This window comes from Sceloporus undulatus, chromosome 2, assembly GCF_019175285.1.
Source record: "Sceloporus undulatus isolate JIND9_A2432 ecotype Alabama chromosome 2, SceUnd_v1.1, whole genome shotgun sequence".
NCBI classification, from domain to species: domain Eukaryota; kingdom Metazoa; phylum Chordata; class Lepidosauria; order Squamata; family Phrynosomatidae; genus Sceloporus; species Sceloporus undulatus.
Window position 1 is genome coordinate 270,490,253 of NC_056523.1, and position 13,535 is coordinate 270,503,787.

A 13,535-nucleotide genomic window follows, 5' to 3' on the forward strand; every position below is an offset into this window, starting at 1 on the left:
ATTACATGAGTAAATTTAATAAAATCCCTTGATATTCAGGGACATACATGCTATCTTGAATTATTTATCTGTTTCTTGGAAATTAACAAATGGTCAGTGGAAATGTTTTTTTTCCTGTCTTTTTGACTACTAAAAGATTTGATACTTTGTTAATAGAAAGACAGTTTTTATCCATTTGTGATCCAATGGATAGAAGGTCTAAGAATCCTTACAACATTTGAAAGAATGGTATATAGGTGAAATTTACAAATGGACTGTATATTTGGCCATTTGGTCAGCTTTATAGAAACTTACAACACATGTAGTTATTTTTCCTCCTTTTGTGTTTTTATTTTCTTGCTTTTGTTATCTTGGAACATTATTGCATGTAACTCAGATCCCCTTTTTAGATCTCCTATTAAAATTCAGAAAATAAGAACTGTTGATTTGAGTGTTAAAGTGAGAAGGGGAAGGATTTTTGACTAGCTCATACATTAATTAATTAACAACCTAAAAGCACCCTGCATATGCTCAATGATACTAATTCTTCTGCTAATGTTTCAGATAAACCCTTCTTCAAAGTAAGCAGGAGAAAGTCACAGCTCTTCCCATTTTGCAAACTCTCCATGGTTGTTGTTAATTGCCATCAAGTTAGTTTCAACTTATGGCAAGCCTAGGAATGAGAGACCTCCAAGAGACACTGTCGTCAACAGACCTGCTCGTTTTTTATGTACTTTACATTTCACCCACTGATGTGAATAGAGAAGTTCCTGAGCACCAAATGGACTTCACATCCACAAGTCCTCAACTTTTACCGAAGCGGTTGAACAATTGTCTCCCAATATTCTCCTACTTCGCTTCATCCATTTCTAGTTTCTTCCTTCCAAACTATTGGTTTAAAAAACAAAAAAACATGCAACAACTTCAATCCCTGAAAATCTCTTGGGATTTTATTTAATTGGCAAAACTGACAGCAAGCATTAGAGTCAGAATAAGACTTAAAGTCGAAGAAAACAATGCGAACTAAGACAGTCTCAAAGATTTAAAAGACACAAGGGAGCTATGAAATAGAATGTATAATTCTGGAGACCACATGGACAAAAAAGTGCCTCACGAACAGAACTTTTATCCACAATTTAAATTTCTAAAACAAGAGCTGGTGAGCTGGGCCAAAACTTGAAGTCTTACAGAACATTAAATGTTTTCATTTTTAAAAATATGTTCCTATTTTTTTTCTAGGAGAATATTCTGGCAAAAAAATCTTTCCTTTTTGCAGATCTAGAAGTTTGGTGATCATATGGCCTTTCCCATGAAACCCTTTGATATATTTTCAGCTAAGAAAAGACACCAGTCTCCTAGATTTTCCACATACTAGTTGGAAGTGTAGGCAACAGATCTTTCTCCTGGCTTCAAAACTGCAGCCAGATAGTGCCCAGGATCTTCCTCCCTTCACTGGTCACTGCTTGTTGGGGGTATGCCCTGGTGCCATCAACTGAAGATGGGTGCAAGGACCGAACAGAAAGCCCAGCAGAATGCTGGTAGAGATTTATGCTCTGCTGGACATGCAGGACCTCAGCCTACCTTTAGCCATCATAGTTAACAGATCATTAACTTCTCTTTCTCTTTCTGAGAATCTGCCTAGCCCCCTTTCAAAACTATCTACATCATCATGATCCCCGGACCAGTGCTGATCCCCAAGCCATTGGCTGCTGGTCCTTGGCAAGTTTTCAGGAAAGAAAGAAGCCAATGTGCTGGTCTCTGGCACACTGGAAAAATGTAATTGCTGATCTCCTACATCAAATATCTTGAGAAACACTAAGTTAGATGATGTTATTGTTGGATGGATTTGTAGTTAAGTTTCCAGATTGTACCCAGAAAGAAATGCCACAGGGTTCCATCCTGGAAATTGTTTGCTTCAAAACTTTATCAATGATTTGAATGAAAGATTAAAGAGGCTGGTCATCAGATTTACAGGCTGTACCAAATTGGGAAAGGCTAATAACCCAGAAGACTAAAACAGGTTTTGAGATTGCTTTCACAGATTTAAGAATTGGTCCAAAACATACAAACTGAACAGGGGTAATTTTTATAGGGATAAATGCAAGGTTCTCCAGTTAGGCAGTAAAAATTAAATATACAGATAGAGGATGGGTGATACCTGGCTTAGCAATAGCCAGATTTTCCTGTTTTCTTTCAAGCTTTCCACATCCAGATGCCTTGTTGATTTTGTTTGTACAATCCATGTCTCATCCACATGGCTGGGACATTTACATGTAATGCAGGATCTGCTCCTGAATAAGCACCTTCCATTAAGCTGGGAAGCATTTGTGCAGCATCAACCACTCAGATTAGAAACCAAATGCAAAAATTGAAAAGATGTGAAAGTTATTTAATTTTTTAAAAGATGTATCTCACTTTTTTTTTGGCTCCCATACTGCAATTTCGAAGCCAGTTTTCCAAATCTTAGGAACACAGTAGCTATATTTTATAGTTGATAATTATTTATTTACAGTGAATGGTAGAATTTATTTAAATGACAAAATGGAATACACCGACCATCAAAGAAGAGCTCAGACACGCCCAGTACAAACATTGTACATTTATTGAAAGAATACAGTAAAAAAAGGTCTTATAGACCTGGTTAGTGGTAATTGGTCCAGTCAAAGAGAAAGATCCCATTCAAAATTATCTGCAAATGTACTATGAACACAGAAGATCCCTTCTTATAACAGGCTAGGAAAGTGAAATAAGGTTCAGTTCAAATGTGAATATTTAAAAAATTGGCAAATAAATAAAAGATAAAATGTAGATCTGTTAATATTACAAATGACAGACAACTAAGAAAGTATACATAAGCTATCATTCCGACTCTTGTTAAAAGCTAGGAAAGCCACTCAAAGCTTCCCTTCCTCCCTTTGTTAGCACCTGCACTTTTTGGGAAGATGCAATCCTTTCCAGTGTTATGTATTATCAAATGTGTTTCACAAATATATTATTTTTAAACAACAAAGAGCATAAAAGGTGCTTTACCTGATATTAAACCTGCTGGTGAGTATATTGGCAGTAACTTAAAAAAAAAGAAAAGAAAAGAAAACCACACATCTACACCAGAATATGTGTATGTAAAAAACTGTAAACTATTGCAGTGTCCCCATGCAAAATGTTTAACATTCTTAAACTCTTGTTAGTCAAATACGCCCCAGTGACCATATCCAATTTTGTGCAATGAGCACAAGAAGGAAAAAAAGTAAAAGTAAAATGTAATTGGAAAAATACCTCATCTACAGCTGTCAAATCAACCATGTTTTTCCTGTAGAGAAATGTGATTCTTCTCCCATCACATCATCATGTAATTCCTTAGGCATTAAAAAGAGCAAATATTCATTTTAAAGCACATGGGTGAGTCATACATCTTTGTGGAGTATGTTATGGTGTAAGGCCTGACACAGATGGCATTTGGTGGCATAGAATTATGTTGTAAAAGTGTTTCACGAATCCAGCTCTTCTACAACTGAAGAGCCAACTATATCACAAGAACAGAATCAGGACAACAAAGAGACAGAATTCATTCCCCAGAGATTTTCAACACAGGTAGACTCTAAGGGTGGGTCAGGTTTACTATACATACTTATTATTATTATTATTATTCTGCTGGTCTACAAAACTAAGGAGCCTGTATTTTTCCTTTCCTCTGCATTTTTCTAAAGGCATTTTTTTAAAAAATAATAATTTCCTGTGTTATCCAGGATACACTGGAAAACAACTAATCCGATATGTTTGTGCTGGCTGTTCTTGCATTTCTCTCTTTGAAGAAGAATCTTTCCTCTGTAAATTAATAACACAGCACTGACCTCTTTCCTTTGGCTTAGAAAGTGTTCTTTTCTTATGTACAGTTCTGCTTGGATTCTATTGCTAATGGCACTCCTGGAGGGTTTTTCTGTCTTCCCTTGATGTACATGAAATCCTACTTCTGTCATATGAGGCAGTCTGCATTTTACAATCAGAGCTAAAATTATATCACTGATGCAAACCTGCTAGTAATTATAAGCAGGTTTGTCAACGTGCCACTTTTGATTGCTATGTTTTTCACATGACTTGTACAATTGATCAATTCTTCAATAAAATAGTATTTTATGCATGCATAGAGAAAAGTTATTACAACTCCCAGAATCCTTCAAACAGCATGACCTGTGACCATACTGCCTCAGGGAGTCTGGGAATCAGAGGCTAAAATAAAACATTTTCAAGCTCTGAGCAGGTGCTCTATGCAATCATAAACTGCACTTTTACTTCACTAAACCATGTCATTTCATGGTGGTTCCTAATTTTGAAAATACAATTGCTATTTGACATTCAGGTAAAAATATCTGAAGTTCAAGTTTCCTTCAAAGCAAGGTTGTTGGAGAAGCTTTGTGTCAGTTTCATGAACTTTGTTTGTGGTTTTGTCTAATTTTTCTCTATCATCTTGTCACATCTGTGAAATTTTTTTAAAAAAAATAACCCAATACATTATAGTCCATAGACATTCAAGTCTCCTACTGGCAGATCCTAAAAGAAATTTCCTTTAGTTATGCAATTCCTATGTACAAAGGAATCTTTATGGGCAGCTATGCATTGCCCTAGCATTAGACTGTGCTATTCCCTCTTATGATTTAAGGCCTAGATTATTGATCTATTATATACGGCCTACTCCTCACCTTTGTGCAATGAGGTTGAAGATCCAAGGGAAGGATGTTTTGTTGCTAACTGATGGCAGATTTTGCTTATAATCTTCCATATCGATGGGAACACCCATCATTTAGGGTGCCTAACTGTATGAAAGATGAACCTGAAAAATTCAAGACCTTGAACCTTGATGCACAAAGACTGAAGCAGAACAAGTAGCTTGAAAATCTGATGCCAGTGGCAAATTTTGGTGCATGCATGAAACTTTACTGTATATAATACGCTGAACATTCTAAACTGAAGATGAAAATTTCTGAATACCTCCAAAATGAATATTTCTGCATCCTATTCTCAATTGCTCCACAATGAGTTTTGAGAAAACCAGCTTCTTTGAGCTATCTAGATTTCCAAAATCTTCCTTTCCTGTTTGTAGTTACTGACAAGTGATAAAGAGAAAGAGGGATATAACTTTCAACTGTGTGCACTTGCCCTTCTCTATATTTTTCAGTGTTTCAAGATCTAACGTTCTAACATCTGAGGGAGGAAAGAGTGATATCCGGGCAACAGTTCAACCAGGTTCTGCTTTAGGTTTCAAGAAAGCAGCAGTTGATGGACCTGTAAGACAATCACTAAGCTCAAAAAAGAAAACCCCAAACTATCAGAACAATTATAACACAAAAGGATGACAAACTTTAAAGGGAAAAAAAAAAACACCAGTAGGATTATGTTCTGCATTATATTTCTCAGATGATGATTATTGCCCTCCATAAAATTTTCTGCCAGTTTAATTTAATTTAATTTAATTAATAGATAAGCAAAAGGAAATGCATTTAAGGATTCCTCTTTGCTCATCAATTAATTCATTATATTTCTTTCACCATAGTAGTTAGTAGTGAATCTGATTTTGTTATTCAAGGCTTAGACTTGGGCATTACAGGACCACAAAAAGTCTATTTTCTTATCTAAATTAATAATAATAAAAAACAAGTAAGAACCAAGCTATGTTTTACATTAATTTTGGACTGGCCAGGGTAATTTCCTTAAAAACAATAAAATCACCAGCTTCTGATCTGAATCGAGACCACAGCGCAGGGAAAAGGAAGAACTCCCACAAGCCATTTTCTGACTTAAACATGTTCTATCTTTGCCAAAGCTACTTGCAGCAAAGGTAGGTTTGAGGGGAAATGTTGGTGAGAAAATATTACTGATAAAGGGGGGGGGGGCATAACTAACCTCCTCCTATACATCCCGGGTCACACAGGGTTCTGTCTAGCTGCCTTGAACAAAGCCAGCCTAGTGACACACACCATTTATGAGAGATATTACTTTGGCTCTAACATTGCACTCCTATATGTATATTATAAAATAAAAACAGCACATCTCATTTGTCCGAGACAGAACCACTGCAAATTGTAAAAAAGAAAACTGCATCTCTAGTGAACTTTTCTAAGAGCCTCCAAACTTAACCCCAACTAAAAATGGTGGACTTGAAAGCAATTTTTGGTAATTTCTGTGAGAAAGTAACTGCTACAAAATTTGACCAGCCGATTAAATATAATAGCAAAGGCTGTAGTTATAACTGTTTTCTTTTGGTAATGTATTTGCCTACATTGTGCTGTCAAGGTCACTAGACTATGCAGTAACATTAGATGATAAAAGATGAAAATAAGCAGCACAGTTTAATAAGTAAAGTGATAAAACTGTTTTCTAAACAAATAGGCTGGTGGCTTATCTTCATAACTTTCTATTTACCAAACTGTTCTAGTATTTACTTGAATTTTTTTAGTAAACAAAGAGGTGGTATTTGCTAAATATATGAATTGCTTCACCTTTCAAATGAAGAGCTGTAACACTCAATAAATATTTGCAAAATGGAAAGTTACTAAAAGTTCTGTGTCTCTGTAAACGATTATTCACTGTGGACATGATATCTTCATATGAGTTTGCCACATTGCACATTTTAAATAAGAGGCTTCTAATTTGCAGGATGTCATATTTGCTTGGAATTTAACATTAATTTTTTTAAAAAAATCATAATTCTGAAAAATGAAAAATTATGCAAAGGGACTCAAATCACTGAGTTCAAACTGCCTTTTATATGGCATATTCAAAAGTTTTGGCTTTTAATTATGAAATGAGCACACTGCGGCACGTTGACTTCCTAGACATCTCCAATCTCAGCAATTCCAAACTCAACTGATGTTTACAGCTATGGAAGAAGACAAATGGCAATGTCCTATTTAACAATGCATATTCCCACAAGGTGGGCTGGAGAATTATAACTTTGTTCTGTCACAAAGCCCAGTTTTCAAATAATGCAATGTTTTGACTTTCTGCCATTAATTCACCAGGACACATTGGGCCCATCTCTTCCTCTTGATTATATCTTCGCAGCCAATATTAAATCATGTGTAAATCTGCCTGATATTAATTTAACCTCCTAATATAAACAGCTGAAACTGTTTTCAGTGACAGGAGCACTGTTTTACTAAGTTACATGTTAAGAACACAGTGGTCCATAAAACTGTGTAAAATACAAATACCTTTCAGCTGTCAACTCATCAAACATGCTTCATGAGAACAAATCAACTAAGGTAATGTCCCAAATTGAAACTGATATCTAAAATTCTACTGGTATTCCATGTTTAGAAAAACGCTTTTCAATCTGATCAGCAGTCTGACATGAATTGCAAATTTGAACTGCTTGCATAAATGAAATATAAATAGCAGTTATCCTTTACATCTGTACAAGAAGATCAGGACAGGGTGTCCTGCTCATCAAATTAAGACACAGAACAGTACATTCAAAAGACTTTGAGAAATGGTATACCCTCTCCTATATAAAAATATTAGCCCTTAAAAGAAAAATTAAGAACACAGTGAATAAAAGGAAATACATTCTTGTCCTTACATTTATACATTAGTGTATGCATAGATGAAGATCTACAATTGGGCAAATCTGTGGTGTTTCCCATGTGGTGCTAGCTAGCACTTAGTCCTTGAGCATTTGGAATGCCAGTGAATTAAGGCACACTCTTTTTGGATCCCTTTAGGATCACAGTAATCAAGTAATGTTTCCCATTTGTGATAAATAAACTATTTTAAGATCAGTGTATGCCCATTGCTAAACAAGAAAATTCCAGGGTAAAGTATGTAACACTACATTTTCCTTCCCAACCCTTTTGCTGCTACACTAGATTCTGAATTTATAGACCATTGTTTGTGCATGAGTCAAGAAGGACTTGACTCTCCTGACCCAGATTACTAACAACTCCACATTTGCTGGAGAATGTGTCATCTGATACAACGCTTCACCATTTTACACCAACATTACATTTTATCATCACCTTAATGGCATCAACCTTTCTAGACTACAAGTAGCAAACACCCTGCTTGACTTCATCACTTTACTACCACAAAATCATACAGAAGAACAAATGTGCTGTGGCCTGAGGGGCCAGCTAAACAGGTAACATGTAGTGACATCAAAGACTTCACCAACATCTTGGTGCTACTGTACCAAACAACACAATTTGAAGCCAATTTTGAAGATGCTTGAGCATATACCATAAATTTATGTATGAAGCTCCCACTGGAGCCTCAAAACAGTCTTCTTGTTCTGTTTTGCCCAGAGGCCACATATATGTTGACATCAACTTTTAATTCTGTGTATGAAAACTGTCTATTGAATAAACCTAGCAGAATGTGGGTGCAATTTGAAAATTGGAGTCCTACTGAATGTTTCAAATTTGTAGCATCTTCAGAGTGCCAGATATGTACAGAAGATCACATTTCATTCACATATGTATAATTGGGACATTTCACTCCTTTTGGAAAGAATGCCTACAGAATATATCCCCCTCCCCAGCCGCCTTTTCCTAGCTTCAGCTGCATACAGACAGGAACAACAATTCACAGAGCTCCAAAAGCCAATCACATAATTCACTTCCTCTTCCTTATCAAAAATCAATGCTACTTCATTATATGCCGCTCTCATTTTCAAACAAGTTTTTTTTCCTGACAGCATTTCTGAATGTGAACATTCAAAAACAAGTGTATGCTTCCACAGCTCTTCCCTCTCTGCAGTATTTCCTGACAGATATATCACAGGTTAGGAGTCAGCTTTGGATTTATTCTTCTCCAGTCTATGCAGATAAAAGTTAAGACCACACATAGATTTGTGCATGTTTCGCTGGAGAATTGTGCTTCTTTTCCTTGCTTTAAAACTGGAAATAAATAATGCCTACTATCAGAAATGTTTACTGTCTTGAAATGTCTGCATGCATTCCTCATTCTATAGTTAAGCTTTTATATTATGTTACTTTTAAATGAATAATACACACATAGCCAAGATTCTATTAGATTTTCCTCCCAGAGCACTATATTGTATAGTCTTTTAAATCAAGGTAATCCTGAAAACTCTGCCTTCAGTTTTAAATTCTGTAGGAACTATACTGCCCAAGTTTCAGGTATGACTGCTGTGAGAACCTGGAATCAGAAGCAGAAAAACAGGCCCTAAAACACTGTTAAGAGTTTATCACAGAAACATAAAGAAGTGACAGTTCCTTACATCTACTCATTGTCTATTTGCATAGAACCTAAATGAAACATCACTGCATTTGCAAATAAAGCATTTGGTAAGCACTCTCTCTTTAACATAGGTATCTTTGACATTTTCCAGCCTGGACACATTTGAAGGTTTTTTTTCCCCTAAAAAAAAAAAGGAATCTTAGAAGAATATTGAAAAAAGATGCAGAAATGCAGAATGTTCATGACATAAAATATTAATTTTCTGAAAAGGAAAAGGGTCCTGTAGTTTGAGTCCTGCTACTTTCTCATGATGTCACTTTCTTTTTCAATGCATAGAGCTCTTTGTGAATCTCGCTGAATTTTGGTCTCATTTCAGGATTGTAATCCCAACACCGCTGCATTATTTTATAGATTTCCTCTGGGCACTTCTGAGGAGCTGACATTCGATAGCCTAGTACATGTTTTAGAAAAGAAAGAAGAGGACAACAATTGGAAATGTATGTGAAACAGAATTATATAACCAAATGTCCTTAGAGTTCATGCAGAATATTAAGGTATTGGATTTGAATATGTTTAAAACTCCATATGAACAGCACAGTTGTCCAAAACACACTGCAGAAATAATCCAGTTTGAGACTGCTTTAACTGCTCTTATTCAGTGCTAGGGAATCCTAGGAATTGTAGTTTATTGTGGCACCAGAGCTCTCTGACAGAGAAGGCTAAATGTCTCACAAAACTACAATCCCCCAAATTCCCTAGCATTGAGCCAAGGCAGTTAAACTGGTCTCAAACTGGATTATTTCTGCAGTATGTTTTGGACCAATGTCACACTGTCAGTTGCAGATCATAATTTGTCTAAAATATTGGCTCCATAGTTCTATTTTGTTTTTTACTGTGCCAGATCAACCAACAAAGTATTATATTAATAAACAAAACTAATGTGTTGTTTAAGTGTTAATTCTCATTATTAGTACATTTGTGCCCTCTTAATATAGATTTCATCTTCTGTCTGGACTAGATACAGACTTAATTGTACTCAAGGAAGACCCATGAAATTGAAATCTATGTGACATTAGTTAGTCTTACCCAAAGTTGAGTGAATCTTTCAAAGCTTGATTTATTCCAGATCTTCACTTTGAATATCAGGCCATTTAATTTCTGCACTGGATTTTGATTTTTTTAAAATCTACATTAAAGGTTATATGTATTTTTGCATGTATTTTGTGGGAAATATGCAGTTTTTTGTGTTTAGTGATATGAACATTTTTATGTGTAATTTTGCAAATGTATATTTTGAAATAAAAAAATAAATTTTGTGCATAGAATAGACTATGTGCAAAACTATTCTGTATGTATATATGCATGCACTACTTCAAATACCCATGCTTCTATGATTTTTTTAACTGCATCATAAAACTCAGAAATGCATGAATTTTGATGGCAGATGGCATTCTGGCCTGCCTTAATGTTTGGAAAGTGTTATTTGGCAACTTTATACTGAAATTAGGAAGGGAACACATTTCTCATTCAGCCCTTGTCATGGCTAACATGATTTCAATGGATTTATTCAAGTATGATTTTTCAGAACTATTTCAACTTATTGTATTTATGCTGCAACTGAATTCTTCTGCTTTGTTTGGATGTTTTACTGCTTTAACTTGGAATCAAAGTAATGCAAAGTAAGCACATTTAGGGTTGCAGCTTTAACCACAGTTCTCCTATCCTGACATTTCTTTTGTCTTACCTGTTTTTACCATTTTTAATCAGGTCTCTCTGCAATTTAATTTTGAATTCATTTGAATTCTCTTGCTCATGGCAAATTGTTTTCTTTGCTCAATCAGCCTACAAAACCTTCTCCCTGGTGCTCAAACATGAAATCTTTATTTATTGTAAAACTGAAAGAGGACTTTCCAGGGCCTGGAATAAATAGGCTATATATTCTTTAATTTTAAAGACAGGACATTTCTTTAAAATTTACAGGCATATTTTCGATTATTGCCATGCAGATCTTAAAGAAAAGATGAACAACATGATGGGAAATTCCACCCAGTGTTTTGCTGATGCTAAGACATAGTATTTTAAGAAAAGTAAGAAAGACACAACTGATCTGAATTTCAGGGGTCTGAAACAGCATGATCTATAACCCCGCTGATAAGTAATACTCTGACCACCATTTAAGGGAGATTATAGCACTACATTCTTAAAGTGTTGCCATTCCACTTTAACTGCTCTGACTGCCTCCTGCTGCATTTTGATGTTTGTCATTCAGTGAAGCCTAAAAGCTCTCTGGCTGAATATTCTAAATGCCCTTCCTAAACTGCAAATCCTAGAATGCATCAGGAGGCAGCTAGAGCAGTTATAGTGGAATAGCAACGCTCTTAAGAGTGTAGTGTGATAATTTCCAAGATTTCTTTCTCTTTACCATACCTCTTCAAAAAGAAAATCCTAAAACAGATTTCAGAAGCTTACAATCAGCTGTATTACACAGAACATTCTGTTCTAGTTTTTTGAGCATTTTCACTCATGCTCACACATATAATTAGCGTCATGAAAGCCACATTACCACTGTAAGATCCCAGTTCACTTCTGTATGTAAACCATGAGTTAGCATTTTTCACAGGCTATACATTCCCTTTCCTATCAGACCCTGGACTGCGTACATGACCTGGACTATGCTAATTGATTCTGGATGCCATTTACCTGTCTTAGACAGTGCTGAACACTGTTTGGGACTTGTGGCTTGTATTGTGGGCCCTTGGTATCCACGGGGGAATCCATTCTGGTCCCCCTCCCCACAATATATCAAAATCTGTGGATGCTCAAGTCTCATTGTCCATTAGGGGGTGTGATGGCTGGGTCTCCAATCATCTGGGAACTTCTCCTGAACTACAAAGGGTTAATCTGGGAGGAGGAACATGCTAATGAGAGATGACATCACATGCTAATGAGCTGTGACAGCATAGCTGATGTAAGGTCTAATGGACCAATCAGAGAGTAGAACCGCGAGATTCAAGAACTTTCTATGGGAAATCTTTAAAAAGGACTTGTGCAGCCATGCGATCCTTTGTCTCTCCCTTGATCCTCTCCTGAGGGGGAAACCAGATGCTGTCTCTTTGAGTCTGGGAGACACAGACTCAAGGGAATGCAGGTCGAGAGGCCAGGGGGCCCTCCCTGCATCCAGGAACTCAAAAGGACTACAAATCCCATCTTCTGTGAGTAGTTAGGAATGTGTTAGCTAGTGCGTTTAGGCCTTTTGTTATTTTTTAACAATGGCTTGGGTGAAATGAACTCTTTGCAACTATGCTTTCTAGACCTGCATAGCAAGGTGACTCTGCACGAATGATATCTTTTTATTCTATGCTATTTCTTTAAAATAAACTCCTTTCTTTTAAAAGTATCAGCTGTCTCTCTCTCTTTGCTCCTGTATACGTGCCTGGACTCGGCTATTGAAACTAGATCTCTCTCTCTCTCTATTCCTCACAAGTCCCAGTGTGTGTGGGGAAGGGATAGCTGTGAGCTATTATAAATATAATTAATAATTTATAGTTCATTCACTGGGTGGTGGCAGCGCGGCTTTAGGACCTCCAGGGGTCTCATTCTGCTCAACAGGGAGTGAGAATGGAGATCTAGGAGATCCTAGAGGGAAAAGTGTGACAAGAGGGGACTCCCTGGGAGTAAAGGGCCACGCACAGGGCGCCAAGGGCTCCAGGGAAAGGCCCCCCCAAGTCACCACAGGGGGAATAGGACTGGAGTCCACCCTCCTCCTTCCTAGCTTTCTCTGAGGCTTCTGCCCTGATGGCTTTGGAGGCGGAGTCTGCCACCCAGGTGGCCAGGGCTGGGGCTGAGGCTTGAGTCTCAGAGCCCCTGTCCCCAGGCCCAGCACCTGGGACAGAGCCTCTTGGCTCCCTCCAGCCAACGGGGTTCAAAAGAAGCCAGTGCCAGGGCTGAGGCTTGGCTTTTGGAGCCCAGAGGCTCCATTCCGCATGCTGGGCCTGGGAAGAGGGCTCTGAGACTCAAGCCTCGGCCCTGGATGACTGGGTGGCAGACTCTACTGCCAATGCCAAGCTGAGGTAGAAGCTTCGGAAGAAGCAAGGAAGGAGGGAAGGGAGGAGGGAGGGAAGGGAGGAGGATGGAAAGGGACTTTTGTTCCCAATGGCGGCATGGCTGCATGCACTCTGCCACTGGAGACAATACAGGCTTGCCATCTGCAGATGCTCAAATCTGGGAAAGGCAAATCTGCAGATAAGGAAGGCCCACTATATTTACTAAAGTAGAGTATGTGCTGAACTGTAAGCTACTCTGTGACTGTGCTGCTCATTAGCTGCTGAACTGGTTGCCTGGACTGTTTGGGACAACTCTCT

At 37.4% G+C, this 13,535-nt stretch overlaps 1 protein-coding gene across 1 annotated transcript in view; it reads right to left on the reverse strand.

Annotated features, from left to right (window-relative positions):
- Positions 1 to 2,563: 2,563 nt before the first annotated feature.
- Positions 2,564 to 13,535, reverse strand: part of FER (FER tyrosine kinase) — a 204,584-nt gene continuing 193,612 nt past the window's right edge. Inside the window, exon 20 of the mRNA XM_042451397.1 lies at positions 2,564 to 9,625. Within this exon, the coding sequence (XP_042307331.1) occupies positions 9,480 to 9,625 (146 nt within the window). The 3' untranslated portion in view covers positions 2,564 to 9,479. The remainder of the gene's footprint in view (positions 9,626 to 13,535) is intronic.